We start from the raw sequence: 22,702 nt of genomic DNA on the forward strand, positions 1-22,702 counted from the left end.
CCAAGAACACGACATAAGGATGAAACTTTGAACATTCGACATAATACTTTGAAATTTCAGTCATCGATGTGTACTTCGAGAGTTTAAAGGTAACAACTCGACATATATAATAAATCTGAAACATGTCATATCAAATGATTTTTTTCAACTCAAACAGTTCGATTAAACATGTGAAACTGGCATTGCCAATATACAAAATTGCAATTTCAACCATCGCTATTTAATTCAACCGTTAATATTTTAAAACTACATATAGAAAACTGGAACCATCAACTACCTCTATTTAATACCACAGAAAAGACTGAGAAACTCAACATGTGAAACATAAATTTCAAAACGACGACTTTGATTCAGCGAGTGAAAATGGAATTACGGATATGTGAGATTGACATGTCAATTCTTTCTTTCTCGTCAGACTAAATTGTGTCCACAATGGTACCTTATACCACTACCTAGCTTTACAACTTGTTTGCACAGTTATCTCCTGCAATGGATTGCAATATAAATTAAGTCAGAGTTACATAACCGCTGTACATTGTTGACTGTGCTATAGCAGTTTCAAGCAAGCTGACGGAGATATAAAAATGTTAGCAATATGGTTGGCAGTGATCATTGTTACTTTGTATGTTATCTACTCATACATTACTAGGGAGAAATATATTGCCCCAGGTCCTGCGAAATTGCCTGTTTTTGGATGCTTCTTTCAACTTGAATCCAGTCCTCTCCACTTGAGCTTTGACCGATGGGCAAAGAAATATGGACCCATAATGTTATGCAAGATGGTCACTACAAACGTGTTTGTGATCAGCTGTCCTCGCTTGATCAAGAAAGCCTTTGCGGAGAAGGGTTTCTCCGATATCCTAAATGACCGACCGGACACATTCTTTGCAAAATACATCATGGATGACTCAAAGGGAGTAATATTTGGTGAGTGAATTTCTCTCCTCATCCTCCTTTATCACTTTCATGTTTCTCGTCCCCGGCTTCGTGTTTTCGACAATGTTTTCATGATTTGTTAAAACTCTGTATATATTCATCCTCATCTTCATCCTCATCTTCATTCTCTTCATCCTTGTCTTCATTCTCATCATCCTCATCTTACACCGGTCACCATAAACACACAGTATTGGACAGTAATGGAGATGAAAATACTGCAATGTAAGAGAAATTCCAGGAATGGAGTAAATTAGTGGAATAAGTTTTATAAGATTTATATATAAAGCTGTTATATACTTTTTATTTTAATTTGCAAATACCATTGAATTATTTGCTGGTAATCCACCAAATGATTTGATATGATATGTAATCCACCAAATGATTTGATATGATATTTGTGCAACTGTAATATACTCTTAATTGTCCCATCGCTATTTCTTTCACTGGAACAGCAGTTGGAATGTTGACGCTAAATTCAGGATTGGTTGAGCTTTCTGATATCATGACGGGGTTGTATGAACGACAATCTGTTGCAGTAATTCGTTCGGCATTGACATTATTATTATTATTATTATTATTATTATTATTATTATTATTATTTAAATACGGCGTAGATTCTATCACAGTTATTACTTCTTTGTAGATCTTAATCATCTCCATGAACTTAATATCTGATATTTTTCCACCACTCAGGCTTGATGATATCAAAGAAGATAATTTGGAATATGCTAGCGTCGATGCGTGTACTTTTATTATATACTCATACCATTTCGTATTTTTACATGCACATATTTGTTGTGATGATATTAAGAATACCGGCAATTGATCTTGCAGCTGAAAGCACAAATTATTACAATTGCTGGCTATGTAATTGTTATTGTTGGTAATGAAACGCCGGTTCCAGTGATAATAGCAGACGCCGAATACACAATTATGTCAACAACAACTACACATCTGCGATATTTCTTTACCTTTGCTGTATAATCGTCAACTATATTCTTTAGTTTTGTTTGCCATTCACGTGCTTGATTGTATCTAAAACGTTAAGCGTTGATCGGAATGCTCATTATATTTTACGTAGGTGGGAACTGAGTTACTAATTCAAGTCACCAATAGTAAATCAAGCCGAGTTTTTTTTCCTTCGGGTTCCACTACAAATATTTCCTCGTCGTTTTGCTCCAACATCAATAACATAGATCCAGAGAATCCAGTTAGTAGATAACTCCTTGGTATTATGGTGATATTATAAATGTTGTAACGTCAAGTACTGAGAACATGTATTTATCCGGTAACCTCAGCGCGATGTTTGATAGATTTATTGAGTGGTGACCATAATGCTTGTCCAGACGCTACTATAAATACTACACTGTTGGTAATTTTTTCTGTCCGAGAGCTTATTGCCAATAAATACTGGCTTTCCCAAAGAAAACATCAACAATTCCATTTATTCTTTTACGAGAGATAAAAAATGTGTTTACGTGAGTAGTATAATCTGATTTAAATGTGGTCATTTCATTATTACTTTGAAACTAACGCGTTCATCATTGGAATGCTTTTATTATTGATGTATTTCTTCGTTACAGCGACATTGTCTGAGTCCGTTTCTCCAAGACCAGTAATTTTATAATTAGACATATTGAAAGAACCAGTTATTGTAATACCGGATGTTTGTACTTGAATATTAATATTAGCTGATATCGTTGACATAGTAACATTAGGTTTAATTTTTTCATTACTATCAAACACAATTACGCTATTTTCAGTTACTCTGCTAATTCTGACGATATTATTTTGCAAAGAAAGATTACTCTTTTTTCTTCCTAATCCTGAAATACAACTACTTCGTTTGGATCTACATTTGCAAGATTTAATAATTCAGATATTTCGTTACTAATCTATTTACTCACATTTTCATGAGTTATTCCGTCGGTTTTTTGTTTTTGCTTAGAAGAAGATCTTCCGTAAATATTAACCATATATTTTAAGATCCGTTTAAAACGAAGGTGGATGGTTATACCGTCTACTTGTATACTCGCGCACGACTTCATGAGATGGTATTGTTGATGATGACACAGCGTCGATTACAGAAATTACTACACAACCACATATTGACGGATAGGTTATTATCTATGTTGGTAATGTTGAATACCAGAAGGGAGTGTTTTAAAGATGTGTACTTTACACTCTGCCGACATATTTTAAAAATTCAATACTGTTTGGTTGTTTTGGTAATTGGTGACGCATAAAAACATCTCTGAAATTTTTTATATTTAATTTAGCAGAATCAAGTAAATTAATATTGGACGTAGGAAGAATCAGCGAAGTGTTCATGGAAGTCTCAGACCTTTTCCGTACCAATGTGGGGTTTCTGGTAATCTTAGACCCTTTCCCTTATCACTATAAGTCCTTATGCCTTTTCCTGTTGCTTTCATTAATGCTGCCATTCCAGCAGCAGTTCCAACAGCACCAAATGCAGCTTCTTTTGCAACAGCTGTGTCTGAAGTTACTATTAACGCTGGTATAGCTGCAAGAAGTGGAAATATCTCACCCGTTTCAGTTGCATCTTTAATGGCATCCGCAGAAAGATTCAGTCTAACACCGGTTTTCGATTGTTTGGCGTGAATGAAATGGCTGAGTTAACTTTCTGACAATGATTTTGTTTCGACTTCCTGTGATCTAATCTTTTTTTAGTAATATTTTTATTGCACAGATTTTTGATAATTTCGGTTGTAGCTTTTCAATTTGACCATGAGTTAGACTGACACTAACATGACGATATGACATTATAAATATCATGAGCGATTTAATTACACGTTTTCCACTGAGGCATCAATAACTCTCATTCTTCCATCAACAATTTCAAGTAATATTGTTTTGTCTCCAAAGTAAAACAACAATTGCTATGTAAGTAACACCACCACCTGTGTATATCAACGACATATTGTCTAATTAAATCCAGGTATTCCAGCAAAAGGTAATCAATCGGATAGTGTTGTAAAATCCAGCTGTGATATTTGTAGACCGGAATCAACATTTTGATCACGTCCCATAAATGTCTTCAGACTATGATATTACACGTGCAACATAATTTTGATAAAAATTTAATAATACTTCTTCAGACGGTTCTTGATGTTCGTTTATTCTTAAGGAAACTTCACTAACTCCAAGTATGTCAAATATTATTGGACTATGTTCTTGAGCGTTTACTCGTTCAACATTTTGAAAAGCAATAAATATATGTCGTGGTGCACACATACCTTGCTGTGATGCTATATACTATGGAAAAAAAACATCAACTACACTTTGAACGCTATCTATAGTCATCGTCAACCATGATAATAATGATTTACCACCTGAGTCCATAAAACAAGAGCAATTTTTGTTCTTAAGCAAACGATGGAGTCATTACCGGCATCTACAACTAAAGTTTAAATAACATTACTTTGCTAACAACAGCGCATCACTTACGCCAGATATCATCATTATCATCACCCTTTCTCACAAATAGGACTGTATGCTGGGCTCCAAAAATAACCTTTCTAACATTTCTACGAAATCCAAAGAGATGTGACAATAGACTTGAGCATGAAAATCTTCTACGATTACGTTTTAGCATTAATGGACGCGTTGAGAATCCTAAGTTGTAATTTGGGTTGACGCTCTGTAATATCGAAAATATTATTATCAACATTATTCTGAATTGATTCAATCTCTTTTTCATTAATCATGTATTTAGCACTTCTGAATAACGCCATGATACAATTATTAACAAAGCCAAGTCTGATATTAACTCCGTATGCTGTATCAGCGACGACGTCTGTTACAAGTTCCCCTACTACTTCTATAAATACCTCAGCAGGTAAATAAATATCTACTCGTATCTTGAACTTGTAATTCGAATCGTACACGCTGATTCGGCTATCGTGCTTCTTAAGAATAATATTGATAATCACGTAAAGATTCATCTTTGAGAACTGGTGCGACCATATCAAACGCTTGATCGGATATACGCTTGATCATTTTATTAGATATATTATCGTCTAACACGAAGACCAATTCGTGGTTTCAGACTTGCATTTATATTTTTTTCTGCTTCGAAACCCAAATCTGCTAGTTTCTTATTTGCGACTTGATTTATTATTTTACTGACATTTGCAGGCATAACTTCAGTGCTGGGTAATTTTACTGGCTGGTGTTTTCGTCGCATTAATCGTGCTAGTCTATCCCTGATTTCCGAGAACGCTTTACAAGCAACAGCACCAGAACCTTTATCACGAGCAACGTCAATAGTTTTCATTCCCAGTTGTTTTGCAATTGGTATTGCTTTTGGGGCTGTCCTTCTAAATAGACCCTGAACAATATCACCGAGACTTCTGACGCGATTGTAATTTTTATTTGACAGAATCACGGACAAGGAGATATTATTTAATTGTCTTTGATCGCTCTTGATGTAATCTAGCTATGCGAGATTCCACTATTGATATAATAATGTGTTATTTACCCCACACCCACACAGCAGCAAAGAGGGTGCGACCACAAATGAGTGTCGGATGGGTAAACAAAACATATGCAAATTTTGAAAAAACACGAACGACAAAGATAAAGTAAGACAAAAAATCTAACCCAATTAAATAAACTCTTGGTTTTGGTTAGAGGCTCCGATTTGACGTTATTGACCTTATAATTTTCATTTTTCGTAGGAAACTTTATTTGCGTGAACGGACTTGTCTAAAAAGTGATATGTTCTCCCACCCTGCTTCTTGCTGTAAATGCAAGATGGCGTACTGCAGGGAGCTTACAGAGTTGGAGAAATATCTGAAAACAAGAAGAGCTGAAACAACAGAAGGCTCGCTCATAGAATGCGTTTATAAAATGGGTTCTTAAGAAACAGATTATCAGGAATCTCCTTGGCAAGAAGACCTTCATTGGTATCAAAACTGAAAGCTATTACATGGGTAAACAAAGACTTTACTAAATTAACTGACGGTCTAAATAGACAGGGAACAACGGGATATATTTTAAGACCATTTGGAAACTAGCCAATAATACCGTACGGAGAAAAGGATATTAGAGAGGAAACAAGTAGCGGTAAAAGAACTATCACCAATATTACGGAAAATGAAAAAAGAGACTGGAGAACGACACTACTAAGGCTTGCACTTAGAAGGATTCTGTTGGCAACAATAGAAAAGTTTGAAAAAAGTTATACGTCACAAATGCTAGAATGGACACTTATCCCTATACTTTAACAACCAACGGGATAAGGACCCTGGAAACAGAAAAAGCAGAACTAAAGAATATGAAGCCAGTCATCTTCTTACACGGGTTTCCAGTAAATTCCAGGTGTGGGGATGCATATACTACCGAAAATGCTGGTTTTGTGGAATGACATGACACATGAAGAAAAACCGCCCAACTACTTTAGAGAAAGAAGAACAAACCCATGACACAGAAATAACGATTTTCCCCACCCAAAAGGAACAAAAGGAGGAACAAGAGCAACCCAAACAACTATGGAACTCAACAAAGGAAAAAGTATATTATTATTATAGTATCCTTAAAATTGCTTTGAGCTGTCAGCGCAACCTTTCATTTGAATATGCAAACCACCTGTTATCTGTGCTTATCATTATACAGTATCTACATAAAATTCAAATTTCTTATACAATTTATCCATAGTTGTCATTTAGATAAACGCACTGCTTCCTTAATATGCAATCAAATGTGAAAAGGAAATATGAAATAAACGATTTGAATAATAAATAACACGTTCTCAAGGGTATATATATATCGTGCTTTGCAATGTTAACAACATAAATGTAAAGCCTAATTAATAAAGGTACATATATTATATTCTTTTAAACTTGGTAAAGTAGATGTTTTTCAATATTAATTGTGTTTTATCATTACCTTTATTACCTAATTGATTAACGTAGGTTACTAATTACTAATTGGTGATTTTTAGTCCTTAAATTACCATTCTATTTTTCCGTCTTACAAGTGAGCCTTTGATAAAAAATTTGACCAACTCGATGTTATTAGTTGCCGATTGCATCCTGGTATATATGTTGAAAATGGTAAGAGTAATGTCATAAAATCAATAAAAGTAAGAAAATGAATCGAATGCCAGAATAACAGTTTCGGTAACGAATTCCATTGCCTCGGAAACACAAATTTTCCATTCTCTCTCTCTCTCTCTCTCTCTCTCTCTCTCTCATTATAGTATTCATCTCAGCAAATTGATTGTCAGATGATTTCGTAATTTGCAAAGAATAAAATGACATACTTTACTGTATTAATTAATTTTGTTTTCAATCAAGGCCTTGAATAAATCATATTTTATCTGTCGTATATTGTCTTGTATTTAATGTCCAAAAATGATTCGCTGGAAATATTACAAGAACTTGATATCCATCTTCTCATTGTTATTTTATTTATATCTACATTATGTATATTATTTGTAACATTTAAGAACCCACTTTACAGATTTCTTTTTCTGTTTATGTCAAATCTAAAACAATTTGTTATGCCTAAATTTGATACCCCCACCACCTTCTACTAAGAACGGAGACCGGAGAGTCTCCTATTATTTCGGCCCATCTTTTCTATGTGGTAAGTCTGATTTTGAAATTTAAAATACTTTCTTTTCACAAATTGCCAGTCATTTCACAGATGAAGAAATAGAAAAATTAATTGTCGGTTGAAATGGCGAGACTGCGTTTTGTAAACGTTTAAAGTGGTCATTCCCTGGAACGATACCGATCGTTTGTACACTTCAATTGAATAAAAATTTCACTCATTCATTAAAAAGTAAAATCAGCATTAAATGTGCAAGACAGACAGCCATATGCAAACACACTTTTAGGTGACGAAGGAATTTCACAGAACGATAATTGTTTAGTAATAGAAGCAAGAATAAAACATGCAACATATGCCATTTCGGACAATGAATCAGGTTTCCAGTCATCGAAAAACGAATGCTATCAATTCTGAAAGATCATGTTAACTTTCTCGCAAGGGTAAAAAATTTGGACGCCCACTCGACAAATAATAAAGCGGAGTCTGCCAATAATATCATGAAGATTGGAACCAACTGGAAGCAAAACGATGTATCAGATCTTATAGAATAGTCCAATCGATTGTCAGTTTCCAGTATAAAGACGCCGAAAGATCGTTGAATAGGCTGTTTCAAGCTGACATCAGATTATATTTCACCATAGAGCTTCTATTGACGTATAGTGTCAAAACAAAAAAAAAAAAACAGAACAATGAACGAGAAGCATTGCATCGAAAGTTTCTCAGAGACAAATGTACAAATAAGCAAACATTAACGTCTACAAATGGTAATACCACTATACCAAAGACACCTTCAGGAGGAAAATAAAACCTCAGCATAGGCAAATTATGAGAGCTGAGGGTAGTCAGACGAGAACAAAATAAAACTAATTGTTAGTTATGAAGATATACCTACCTATTCAGGCCATATATATATATGCATGTTTGTGGTAACAGCTCCAGGCAAACCAAGATCCACCAATAGTTGTCAAAGGCTTCTATCTTCCCATTCCATTCCACCTTCTAATCTTACTCACTGTTCCCCTCGTTGTTCTGAACCTCGTTATAATCATTATTTTGAAGGAAAATACGGACAGACTTTCACCCGGTTGAGGAAGATGATGTACAAAGGCCTGAACATGTACGGGGAAGGTGTCCAGGAGTTTGAAAGCATGGCACATGAAGAGTTGGAGATGTTGGTGAAGAGTATATCAGATTTAGGAGGAAAAGATTTCGACCTAAAGGCATTACTTTCCCGCTCACTGATCAACCTCATAGGGATTCTGGTAATCTCTCTCTCTCTCTCTCTCTCTCTGTATGCTTATGTGTATCTTTCTTAATTAGTGTCACTCTTTTAACACCTGTTAAGAGACGACCGCACCTTAAGGCCAATTAGACAGGAATGCGAGGTATGTTAAATGAACTTAAGACAAAGTTAAGAACTACATATACACATGTACACACTGATTTAGGTCAGCTATAGGTTATGTTGATGGCAAAACATCTATACATCCAGCTTCTGTAAACTTAAACGTTTTTGTTAGTTTTCAAACAACTGTTACTTAATATCAACCGATGTATTGGTTCAGTTTTAAATAGATGATTGGATCATGTGAATATATCATTCCAATAGATGCATTGTATTTATTTTTTATTTTTTTTTTGCATTCTATATTAGGTTGTTTAATGAAAAGATATGTAAGGATTCATTGTCGTGCTTGGCACTGAATAGTTTGGGTTAAATAACTATTCTGCATTCAAAAGTAATCCATCCTTAAGGAGCACTAATCATAGAAGATATCCCGAAGTGAAATTGTGCTAATTCAGCTGTAAGGGTTTAAATACAAACGAGAATACAAAAATAAAAATAAAATATTGCTGTTGTTGTTGTTTTTGTTGTTGTTGTAGGGTTTAACGCTATTTTTCAGCACACGATAGGCTATACATGGCGGCCAGTATTAATGGTGGAGGAAGAACCCGGGAAAGCCCCGGAAAGAACCACCGACCCACGAGAAGAAAACATGGGTAACTAGACCTTGACATTCGATCAAACTCCAACATTTGAAAAGCTAAGTTAGAGTTTCTATATAAAAATGAACGGTCTAAGTACAAAGCCGTCTATTAAAATGTCTGATAAAAAAACGCTTTTTAATATGATATCTGTCAACGCATGTAACGGTTCGTTTTTATGATCAAACTTTTGTATCCATTATAATTACATAAATGTCACAAAATATTTATTAAATGATTGAATTCCTCATCCTTTTAATTTGTAGATCTAAACGCCGACTAAATAGTTTAGAAACGCATTCACAAATAGAAACTCGAATGACCATTATAATATCGTATTACCCATAGAACATCGTTACCCAGAGAATATCGTATTACGTATGGCCTATATAATATCGTATCACCGATATAATATCGTTACGGAGAGAATATCGTATTACCCATAGAATATCGTATTATCCCTAGAATATCGTTACCCAGAGACTATCGTATTTCGTATGGCCTATATAATATCGTATCACCGATATAATATCGTTACGGAGAGAATATCGTATTACCCATAGAATATCGTATTATCCCTAGAATATCGTTACCCAGAGACTATCGTATTTCGTATGGCCTATATAATATCGTATCACCGATATAATATGGTTACGCAGATAATATCGTATTAGCCATAGAATATCGTATTACCCATAGAATATCGTTACCCAGAGAATTTCGTATTACTCATATAATATTTTCTGACCAATAGAAAAGTGTATTACCCATAGAATATCGTATTACCCACAGACTATCGTTACCCAGAGAATATCGTATCAGGTATGATCTATAGAAGAAGGTATTTTACCCATAGAATATCGTTACCCAGATAATATCGAATTACCCAGTAAATATCGTATAACTCACATACTATCGTATTACCCACAGAATATAGTATTACACATATAATATCGTATGACCTATATAATATCGCATTACCCAGAGAATATTGTTATCCAGAGAATAACGTATTACGTATGACCTATAGAATATCGTATTACATATTTAATGTTGTTACCCATAGACTATCATAATACCCATAGAATGTCGTATTACCTATATAATATCGTATTACGCATGACCTATAGAATAGCGTATTATCCATAGAATATTGTTACCCAGAGAATATCGTATTACATAAGACCTATAGAATATCGTATTACACATGTAATATCGTTACCCAGAGAATATCATATTATCCACAGAATGTCGTATTACCTATAGAATATCGTATTACCTATAGAATATCATATTACCTATAGAATATCGTATTACCTATAGAATATCGTTACCCAGAGAATATCGTATTACTCATAGAATATCATATGACCCATAGAATATAATATTACCTATAGAATACCGTATTACGTACGACTTATAGAATATCGTATTACCCATATAATATCGTCACCCAGAGAATATCCTATTACCCATAAAATATCGCATGACCCACAAAATATTGTATGACCTATATGTTATCTTAGTATTCATTTTGAAAATTCAAATGCCTGTTCGGGTTTTTGACTTGGACAGTTGCGTAGCTTATGAAATATTGCTTATTTTAGAAATATCAATCTCGACTAATGTTGGTATGGTTCTTTATGCTTATTTATACCAGAAACATGGAATAAAATGTGTATTCTTTCATTAAAACCTATTACGGGGTTGGAGAGTTCGGATATCATAAATGTGACTCAATTTCATACGCAGTTAACTGGATCCATTGTGGACGAAATTGATGCAGATTTAATATTGAAATACGACAACAACGTCAACGATATATTTGAGATATCGACAGATCTTACGCTCTCTGCGTTCCCTTTTTTACGTTTCATGCCGGTGGAAGTTGGTCGGAGATACAGACGTACAATAGGGGCTAAGAAGGATCTGTTGGATAAATACTTCTTTTCGCACAAGGTACTGACAATTGTTTTTGCAATCTTTTGTTTTTTATAAGCGGCAAAAGATACAGGAATTTACAGAAATATATGGGTTATACGTGGTTTTCTTTATGAGTGAAAAAATTCCCAGCAGACTGCATATGATTGTTATATTTTCGCATATAAAAAAAAGAAAATTAATGAACTATTGGTTTACATAATGAAAATATTTTTTATATTACTGTTTTTCTAATTTCATGTTTGTTTTTGTAATAATATTATTACGTTTCTTATCTTATAGGTGTTGTCTAAAGTTGTAAAGCGCTTAGAGCTTCTAAAGATTAGGCGCTATACAAAGTCCTCATTATTATTATTATTATTATTATTATTATTATTTTGCCAATAAATATATTCCTTGTAGATATGATAATATGAAATTATTTGCTAATATGAGTAAATTGAGATTAAAACTGCTGTACAGCAATACAGACTATAGGAACTGCTATTCGGCAATGCTTAACGAACTATTTAGAATCTTGTCAAGTTTTACTCACATTTTCTCACAACGAGGATACGCTAATTCGATATCATTTTCTTATTTAGTCATTTCAGTTATAAATATTTTAAAAAATTGGACATAACTTCATTCTGGAGGTTACCATTTTGCCTAACCCTTCGCGATTTTCACACTTACGGATACAGAATTGTGGTTGAATATTTCTAATAAACTTAAAACTATCTTAGCTTTTATATTGTTTATAATATAATTTAAATCCTATCATAAATAAGAGTTCGTTCTTCAGCTATCTAAACAATTCGATATGGCTTATGAAAGCTATTTTACTTTTTCCAAAAGGGAAATTGCATTTTGTGAGCCTATAAGATGGTACCTCTACAGAGCGTGGTTTTGTTCAGGGCGGCGTTCATCGGCTTTTGTATGAGAGTCATTTAAAGACAATAGTCACTGAATCAGTACTGAGTCTTCCGATGTATGAGAAACGTGTGTCATGCACATAAGAAAGACAAATATATTTTGTATTAATTAATTTTTCCCATCGTTAAATGCATTATTTTTAAACTTTATCCAATGGAATGAAAGAAAACGAGATTGTTTTGTCTAGAACCAAAGAACGAATGATAAAACTGATCACGTCACATGATGAAAGTCACATAAATTTTGACCAATCAAATGAGAGAATATGCTGGACTTAGAAATGCATTATGGTTGACATTGTTTGCAAAAGGAACTTACTCTAGCAATAATACTCGACATCATTATTGATTCCGTATGTTTGTGACGGAGAATGCATGCGGGTATATATGTAACAAATTAACCGGATGGGATTTTGGATTTACCACAGAACACTTTTTATGGTGATACAAATGCAATGTTTAATGGCGAATGACTTGAATTAGAAAAGAAATATGATTAATATGTGCGTGAACACGATCCGGATATTGAATCAGTTAACATAATACGCACGATATTTACAAAACAATACATAAGTTCAGAATTGAACCTAACCGCGCCCGACAAGAATCCTACGGTACTAAAAGTTTCTTAAAAGTGCAACTTTGTATATTGCTAATATAAATTTCCTGCTAAGTCACAAACAAGAATAGAAAATATTTGCATGATACTACGTAAGCCGAAGCTACATGGAAAATATACAACTTGAACTTCTTGAATAATACTTTCCGGTGATTGCTGTGTCATTTGTGCTATATTGTTCTGTATGTTATCTTTTGTATTTCTGTTCGGACTGGCTTGTAAAGATCAAATTTCATTTTTGTTATTATTTACTTATATTAAATAATGTTTTGGAAGCAGCTTAGTGTAAATACAGGAGTATTAAGTATATGTATTTGTTTTGTATAGAGAGTATTAAGGAAATACTTAACTGAGTTCATAGTATGGTTGCCTGGGATTGCATAGTGCACGCGTTCAGATTAGAGTTGATTTGTTAATGCACGTGCAGCTCTTGCATCCTGCATGAGCTAGTAGCTACTCATGCTAGCACGTGCTGCAAGTTTATGTCCATTAATAATGTTCATTAATAATTCAAGGAGTTTCAAATTATCGCATTGCTAATTATATAAAAATATTAATTCAAGAAGCTAAAGTTCAAGTTATAGCATTTGATAATAAATAGTTAAATATAAATAAGTATCAGTTCAAGAAATTCAAATTATAACATTGATAATAAATGATTATATATATATATATATATATATATATATATATATATATATATATATATATATATATATATATATATTTAAAAAGTTCAAGTTGCAGCATTGATAGTAAATGGTTACAGTATTCCGCGATAGTGTTTCATTTTTGAAAGCATTTCATAAGTACAGAAAAGTAAATAAGTAAATAATCTTTATAGTTTCATTGTACTATGTTACCATATTCAAATTTATTATATCATTAAAAGTTATGTTATGTTAAGCTGTACATTTTTTTGAATATACCGTTTCATATCTAAAACATACTATAATTACTGTTTCGATTGTTTAATAGGAAACGTACGTACCTGGACGTGAACGTGGATTGATCGATGCTCTCTTCAAGCTCCAATCGCAAGAAAAGAGTGTTGGAGATACACAGTGGCTGACAGACTCCCAAATCAAGGCTTTCATCCAGGACATTATATTTGCTGGTATTTCTGATGTTTGGCCATTTTAGTTCAACTTTTTTTCACACGAGACGAATCCATTTGAAAAGAAAAACTTGTCTGTTTGTGCCAGTAGGGTACGATGGCCTGTTTTAAATGCAGAAACACTTGCAACTACATCCAGACGTGGAGTGGTAATCCCATTGGAAATATAAAATGATCCCCTGTTCATGTATTACCAACAAACGTTGAATGGTACAAAAAAACACGTACTGTGTTACAATCAGGGTATATGACTTAATATATATATATATATATATATATATATATATATATATATATATATATATATATATATATATATACACATTTTTTGTTGTTGAGTTTAATTATAGTGGCGTGCGCACAATTGTGCCACTTTTTTTCTGACTGCACCGCAGCCTGCTAGTTGTTCCTGGGGAAGGGAATGGTGCCACCTCCCCCAGGCTTTTATGGGTTCAGTGAACCCTGATAGTTTGGCCTCAATCTGTGGGTCCATACAGGTCCCTTACAGTTGAATGGTTGGCTGTCATTAGTGGGAAGGAGTGCTCGGGAACGGTCCTGGTTGCTTCACATCGTTGGTTTCTTGTTGCATTTGCCTAGTGATTCTTGCGGTGTTTTTTTTTTTTTTTTGTTGTTGTTTTTTTTTCCAAAATGTTCCAAAAGGGTGTGAGGTGTGTTCTGTGCTGTTTATAGAGGTTGTTAGTAGAAATCATGTATGAAGAGAGATTTTCAAGGTTATTATGGTATTACTAGTCAAGGTGTTTAGGGTGTGCTTCCTACGTTATGTTATTCATAAGTTTTTTTATATTGCCTCTTTAAGTTATTTATTTATTAATGTTTTGAGAGATTGAATGTTGTTTATACTTTATTTAGCATGAGACTGGAGTCCTAGCCGATTACACGGTTCGTTAAGGACATCTAGTACTGGAGTCCTAGCTGATTACTCGGTTCGTTAAGGACATCTAGGACATCCGATTTTGCGGTTTCCTTAGTTTTTGATAGGTGCTTCGTAAGTGATTTATTTATTAATATTTTTTATAAAATTGAATGATATGTTATGGGTTTTTTATGTGGTGGCTTCTAAATTTATTTAGCTAGTTACTGGGTCTTTTGGTTTTGTAGGGATAGTAATTATATTTTGTTCCTATATCCTGCTGAGTCTATGAATTTATTTATATTTTTATATGCTGATTGTTTATTTTTATTAGAGTCCATAAATAACTGGGTATGTGTGTGGTGATCCAATCTCTTTTTGGTTTTTGATAAATATTTTCCGAGCGGGTTGGTATTTTGGGCATATATTGAATACGTGGTGTAGATCTTCGGTGGTGTGGCAGTTAAAGCAGTTAATGGTTGCTAGTTTGGGTCCAATAAACCTTCCAAAACTGCTTGCTAGTTTAGTTTATTAAGTTATTATCCTGTTTATGGTTTTCTGTTCTAAATAGGTACCCTTAGGTAGCTGTATGTTCCTATCTACGGTTTTTGGGGTTTCATGGTGCTTTTTACCTTTTGTGGAGGAGTTCCAAAAATCTTGCCATGTTTGGTCTATATATGTTTGTGCGAAGCTTAGTGCTTCTGTAGAGCTATAGGTAAGCTTGATAGAGTTTTGATCTCCTAGTTTGCTTTGTGCAACTTTGTCTGCTGTTTCGTTGCGAGAGATTCCAATGTGCGACTGTATCCACATGAGCTCGACTAATTGATGTGCTGTGGTGATATCGTCGATTAATTGGCATGCTCTGTCGAGGAATTATGTAGTGTTTGTGTTTACGTGTATTTGGAATGAAATGTACTTGGGTTTTCCTTTTGCGTACAGCGTTACCCGATAATTTGCTATTTATAGTTGTATCGTACATTATTTCGATGTAATGAGTACGGTTAAATCCATGCTGCATGATGGGAAATTCCAACTTCACATTATGAAAAGCCTTGCCAGTAAGCGGTCCATTTTACACGCAGTATATCCAGCTCTAGTGGTCTGCGAATTGTAATTTGTCTTTTCCTAACTGTAGATATGTTTCTTTGGTGGTTCACACATTTATTGTGTACGTTTCATAGTACCGAACTATGGTATGCAATTTTAGAATTATTATTGTCTGTTTTCAAGTTTGCTAGTGAATACCTAAACAAAAAATTTGTATCCACATTAATGCTGCCTGTAGTAAGGGACAAAAGAATGTTACCTCAAGTTCTTTAAGATTCTACCTGTCAGATGCAGATTCACATACAAACCTGATTATTGTGATAATCTTGAAAATTAATCCCAGTGAAATAATTCCAAGTAAGCGCATGCTTAACTTGTGTCATTTCATTTTATACTTTACCATGTCGATGGTACTACACAGCTTTAGGCATGGTATTTCAGCTGTTTCGGGCAGCCATCGTTTGACTGAGCAAAGACAATGTGTTTGTGTTAACCCAGTCTGTATTGGTCAGTGCAACAGCTGTAGAGCTGATAATGATGTGCGTCTTTGTTGCCGAGATGTGTCGGAAATGTACTGTCACGTATCTATTGTGAAAGTCATTGTTTAACTGTCCGTATTGGGTGTGCGTGTGTTAGGCTAGCCAACGTTTGACTGAGCGGAGACGATGTGTTTGTCAGTCTACCTAGTCAGCAGAGCTGTTCATGTAACGGGTGTGACAGCCTTTGTTTGACTGTGTTAGATATGTCTGTGTGTTTGCTGGGCAGCTGTATAACAAAATGTTGGGCTGTCTGTGTTGTCAGCTGTATAACAAACTGTTGGGGCTGTCTGTGTTGTTATCTGTGGAACTGTGCTAGAATTGTGGTTTTAGCTGTGGTGCTGGTTTGTAGGTTGATTAGTGGTTCTATGTGACTTGTTATGTACCTGGTGTGATGCTGTCGTTGGTGACGTTGTCTCGAAGTTGGAAAGTGGTTATCTCGTGTTGAGGGACCCAAGCTCTGGGACCAACATATATGCAGGGTACGAAAGAGTCCTAAAAATCCTTTGGCAGGTAGAGAGGGGCCGACCATTCCTGGTAGCTCCTTGGCTATCTAGAAATTTATATTCATCATTATTTTGTAATCTTGGTTCACATTCATCAGTTTGTGAATAAACGTAGAAGGTTCTAATTAGAGAATTTACACCTTTTCAGGAATATTTACAACCAGAAATGGTCTCCTGTGCATTATACTTGTTCTGCTGCATCACCACGAGTGTGTAGACAGGATATATCAAGAAATCGTCGAAGTTGTTGGTTTAGAAAGATCTCCAAGCCTTAAGGATAGACCTGCCATGCCGTACGCAGAGGCAGTAATACTAGAAGCACTGCGCTACGTCTCACATGGACCTGTCGGTGTCCCTCACGGGTAAATTTCCTTTCTTTCTGTTAAGCTGCTATGATTCAGAAGTAATGGTGTCGGACCAAAAGAATGAGGATTCAAATCCTCACCAGGTCAGGCAACACTTTTTGTCCTGGTATGCCTTTAGGCAAGACTTGTTGCTCCAATTATCTTGCACGATATGACCTTTCACGTGTTTATGTGCCGTTAAACTAATAAAGGGTGAGGAATGGGCCTATTTGCAAGATGGTAAGGGTATTGGATAGTGTCTAGTTGCTATAAACGCATCTCCCTCCTTTTGATGTATATACCTGGTTCCCAGTAGCTTCACAGAATAATACCTTTTTATATCTACTGCCCGCCATAGGTCAACATTACTGAGGACTCGTAAGTGAGCTGTTTTCTTGAATTTGAGATCCAGTATTATTTCATCCTTTAATGTAGTGAAGTTAAGAAACGTAAAAATTGCTTTAAGCACAGACATTATTCCTTCACTGAACCTAAAACAAAAGGCACATAAATTTTATTATTATCCCTAATACATTTACTGAATACTGAATGAAGTCTTTCACGTTTCATGTTGCCAGAATGCATTCATAGTTAATCGCTATGTTATATTGTTACACGAACACATTTTGTGCTAGATTTTTGCCTATGGATTTAAGTGTTAAATAAAGTTAGTATTATTGTTAGTAGTAGTAATAGAAGTCGTAGTAGTATCTGTAATAACCTTATACGATAGCAAGTGTCTCGTTTGCAAGTATTTGTTAGTATCTTCTATCCATTTTTAGTTATCTGTGTAACAATACGTATGCGTATGTGTGTTATGTGTGTTTGTGAGAGAGAGAGAGAGAGAGAGAGAGAGAGAACGCGAGTATTGATGAAGGTCATGCATTTAAGACTGCAATGATTCAATATCTTAGGATCCATCCAAAACCTTGCTTAAGCCAGTCATTGCTCAAACCGCATTATTATATTGAGTATAAACATGTTCAGTTGTCTTCCTGACAAATCTAGGGAAGAGGAAGGTTCGCCAGAAATCCTATTCAGAGATGTTCTTTATTTAGTTTCTATGGAATTTTCGGCAAAATAAACATCTGTTAGTTTCTAATCGCCTCGGATTACCTCGATGACAATTTTTTTTAGCGATATTTTCATCATCTACTCAGCAATGCGTTTGCAATTTCCATGCATCTTCACCAGCTAACTGAACGCCGGCGTAAATTTATTTACTTAAATTTGGCAATGATGATGAAAACAGTAATGCAGCTTTAATGATGAAATACAGTAGCACTTTTATCCTCTAGATAAGTAAATACAAGATCGATAGGATCTAAGTATTAATAGTTGCATGCGCTGTAAACCTTTAAAACATGTCTTTTCTTTACTTTCTTAGTGCAATGGAAGATGTGGAGTTCGAAGGATATACTATACCCAAAGGATCCAGGGTAAGACATTCAGTGTTATATCATTGTCAGTGTGTTATGATTTTAGTAGATGTGATCAAGGTGTAAAGATACTCCGACAAACCTTTTAGGATAAACCACATTGCGCAGACCTACCAGTCCAATTCTCACAAAATTATGTAATTTTATGTGAGTATTTCGATACATAGCAAGGAAAGAGATACAATCGCACCATACATAATCGGTTGAGGGACGAACAAAGAAAATAATATATCAAATAAGCAGAGACTTGAGTAAATGTCGAAGCTAAGGTATAGTATATACGCAATCGACAGTTTATTCTATTTACTACATTTGTAAAAATGTGTGTGCAATTGACAATGTGTCAGGTGAAAACCAGTCTGCTGTTTTCCTACACAGGATGTTCTCACATTTCTCGTAGTGGGTGCTGCATTTGTGACGTGTTATGTTTATCTACATTTCCTAACTCGTTTTATCTAATGTTGTTTTTTTTATATTCAAGCCTGAAATTAAGTGGTTTTCTTCAGCTGAAATGGTGTAAGTGTAGAAATTTGTTTAGTGGAATAGCAATTATTTTACTGTTCATTGGAAATAGAAAGTACTCGTTGTTTGAAATATATGAATTATTCAAAAGAGTTCTGGACAACGCCATTTTGACAACTTTAAGATTCTTGTCGGAGCAGTACTTATTCGGTTCTTAAGTTTGCAAGGAACATGTTCATTTTCTCCGATTTCAATATAACTTTTCCAGGATTATTTTAGATTCACGTCACAATAATGTATGTTCCGCTCACATTTTCGTTCATAACATTTACAACTGAATTGTTTGCTACCTTTTACAAAACATGATATCTGTGTCTTTCTGTTACATAATTTTTGACCATGTCTCAACTCTAATTTTGAAAATTAATACAAGTTGCTTTTTGCTCATATTCGTTTTCATACATGGTTCAGCATATTAGTTTCCGAACATGACCTCCAACTAATTTTTGGACTATATGAACTTAAATGGAAATATGACGTAACTTTGAACTATCAAACTGGGGATGAACTGATTATCAAAATGGGATTAATAATTTTTTTTAGCAATTATTTATATATTTCATCATCTGGGTGCACGTTTAATATTTCTTTCAAGTGTGGTAATTCACTAACTATTCATGTGACTCTAATTTTTATTCAGGGAAAACGACAGGCGTAGGGTTTTGATGAATTTGTTTCATGCTTTAAATGAAGAAAACGAAATGGAGAAATATTCTTGTTTTAGTATTAATCGTAAGAAAGAAGAAAATATAGATAAAAACTATTGAATCAAAGGAACAGTAAATTAGTTCAGGAACTATATTATACTTTTAATGTGTTGTTTCGGAATTTATGTTGGTTTAAATTGTCGATTGCCGAAAAGCAATGCTTACATAACGTCCAAGTGTTATATGCAAACTGTGATTCGGCAACTGATTTTTATACCGTCATTAATGCAGGAAATGACAATTCATTCCTGTTTATAATGTTAACTAATCTAAACTGAATATGTTGATTTGAATAAAGATTTTTTTTTCATAAAGTTAATCCTCAACATATGGACAGTTCATCACGATCCAGCAATATGGGGTGACCCGTGGATATTCAGACCTGAACGTTTCCTTGACGATAACGGTAAACTTCTGCCGGCAGAGCACAAACTGAGACAATCGTAAGTGTAAATTAATTGATATTTAGTGATGCATCAATATGAAGGACTCTGTTTGAGAAATTATATATAAATCCCTTTGCTATATTGTATTTTCATTTTAAGTGTATACGCAAATAGTTCCCGCCCATTAATATGTATGCAAATAATAATTGCTCTTTGATCTCTCCTCAACGAACACCTGTCCCGTAATGATAAGTTTTACTTTGATGCCACGAGTATTCTTATAGATAGGTTACGCTCGAAAAGGAAGACTTAAGGAATTTATAAGTTTATACGGCTTAAATAAATTAGAATTCAGAATATATTTGCTGCAAAGTGAGCGAATTAACAAGTAGGAAATTTCATATAATGTGACATAATCAAGTATTCTGTAACGATGTTGTTCGTACCCGGGTATAACTTTGTAGCCCGTCACAAAAGCCAGCAAATCGGATCCGTAATATCACTATCTGAAGTCATTTTTATTTAGTTCGAATATCATGCGTTAGTCGACGAGTCTTATCCCTCGTATGGTATTTTACAGGACTGATTAATACATATCGTTTTCTACATATTATCATACCAACACACCTACTTATATAGCTACATACATAGCGGTCATAATCTATGTTCGTATATATTTATTTATTTCATGTACATTTCCTTATACAATGTTCATGAAACGAACGAATGGGCGGGAAACACCTTTTTGTGTTTATGAGCTGTGATGGAAGCAGTTTTTAAAAGAGATTGTCGTTGAGTTTCATGCTCTTTACCGCTACGGTGGCCTAGTGGTTAGAGATTCCGCCTCGGATGCAGGAGGTCGCGGGTTCGAACCCCGGCCGAGTCATACCAAAGACTTACAAAAATGGTTCTAACAACTGCCTCACTTGGCGTTCAGCATTAAGATGTTAGTGTTAGGACTGGTCAGCCTGGTGTCAGAATAATGTGACTGGGTGGGACATCATGCTACATGTCTGCGGAATGATGCCCCAGTATTAGACATCACTATAAACTGTCACACTGCAGACATCGTAGCGATAGGGCTGAAAATGTGTCAAATTTTTATTAAAAATTTAAATCACACACACACACACACACACACACACACACACACGCACGCACACACACTGAATTTCATGTTCGACATTGTTATTCTATAGCACATGTGGACCGCTCCGGTTTCCTTAGTGGTTAGAGCGTCCTTCTCGGATGCAGGAGGTCGTGGCTTAAATCCCTGGCCGAATTGTATCAAATACTTGTAAAAATGATACTAACAGCTGCCTCGCTTGGAGCTCAACATTAAGAGGTTAGTGGTCGGCCTGATACCAGGATATCAGTATAAACTGCCACACTGCAGACATCGTAGTGATATGACTGAAAAATCGCTAAAGATACGTTAAAAAACTGTATCACACACACACACACACACACACGCACACACACAAAGCACCTGTGGCATTTACCGGCACTTGTGACATTTTTCAGTCCCTAAAGCAATTCTGCAAATAAATTTCACTTTATGTGCATCGTCCTTGCTATTTCTTTATGTTCAAATGGGGATTGTTTTGTTTTAAATTTAGACTTGTCATCTTTGGGTCAGGAAAAAGGGTTTGTGTCGGCGAAAACCTGGCTAAGTCTCGGATCTTTCTCTACCTGACAACACTTATACAGAAGTTTGACTTTCTTCTGCCAATGGTAGGCACCCTACCTTCAGATGACCCTCGGACGTTTCTTCCTGGAGCGATTCTGCGACCACAGGATTACAAGATGCGATTAAGAGTCAGATAAAATTACTGCTTGTCTTTAAAATTGTTTTGTGATTTAGAAGAATACACGCTTCGCTTAAAACCCAGTCAGATTTATTATAAATACTTACAGGAACTCTTGATGCTGTACTGTGATTTTTAACAATTATAAGTGAATTCTTTCCTTTTATAAGATCACATAAGATGCAGTCTCCACACTCAGCTGCAACCCTATATGATATATGAAAGCATTAATGTAATAAACTAAATTGGATGCATTTTGTTTTTCTTTTTAGAGTTATTATAACCACATTAGTTGTAAGAACTGTGTTGTAATCCGTCATAACAAGTTTTTTTAGAGTTATTGTAGCCACTAAAGTTGTAAGAACTGTGTTGTAATCCGTCATAACAAGTCGTTTTAGAATTATTGTAGCCACTAACCTTGTAAGAACTGTGTTGTAATCCGTC

At 34.7% G+C, this 22,702-nt stretch overlaps 1 protein-coding gene across 1 annotated transcript; it reads left to right on the top strand.

The window, feature by feature from the left end:
* Positions 1 to 764: 764 nt before the first annotated feature.
* Positions 765 to 22,702, top strand: LOC149777740 (steroid 17-alpha-hydroxylase/17,20 lyase-like). The gene is made up of 8 exons (XM_089938245.1): positions 765 to 927; positions 8,575 to 8,777; positions 11,254 to 11,460; positions 13,954 to 14,092; positions 17,201 to 17,414; positions 18,784 to 18,835; positions 20,380 to 20,507; positions 22,070 to 22,702. Exons 1-8 carry the CDS (start codon positions 768 to 770, stop codon positions 22,275 to 22,277), a joined length of 1,311 nt encoding a protein of 436 aa, XP_089794371.1. The 5' UTR covers positions 765 to 767; the 3' UTR covers positions 22,278 to 22,702.

This window comes from Sinohyriopsis cumingii, chromosome 17 (genome assembly GCF_028554795.1).
Source record: "Sinohyriopsis cumingii isolate HCF-2022 chromosome 17, ASM2855479v2, whole genome shotgun sequence".
Taxonomy (NCBI): domain Eukaryota; kingdom Metazoa; phylum Mollusca; class Bivalvia; order Unionida; family Unionidae; genus Sinohyriopsis; species Sinohyriopsis cumingii.

Coding starts and splice junctions, on each gene's coding strand:
- LOC149777740 (XM_089938245.1), top strand. CDS start 768: ATGTTATGCAAGATGGTCACTACAAACGTGTTTGTGATCAGCTGTCCT. Junction 11,461..13,953: donor AATACTTCTTTTCGCACAAG/GTACTGACAATT, acceptor ATTGTTTAATAG/GAAACGTACGTACCTGGACG. Junction 17,415..18,783: donor CCTGTCGGTGTCCCTCACGG/GTAAATTTCCTT, acceptor TTACTTTCTTAG/TGCAATGGAAGATGTGGAGT.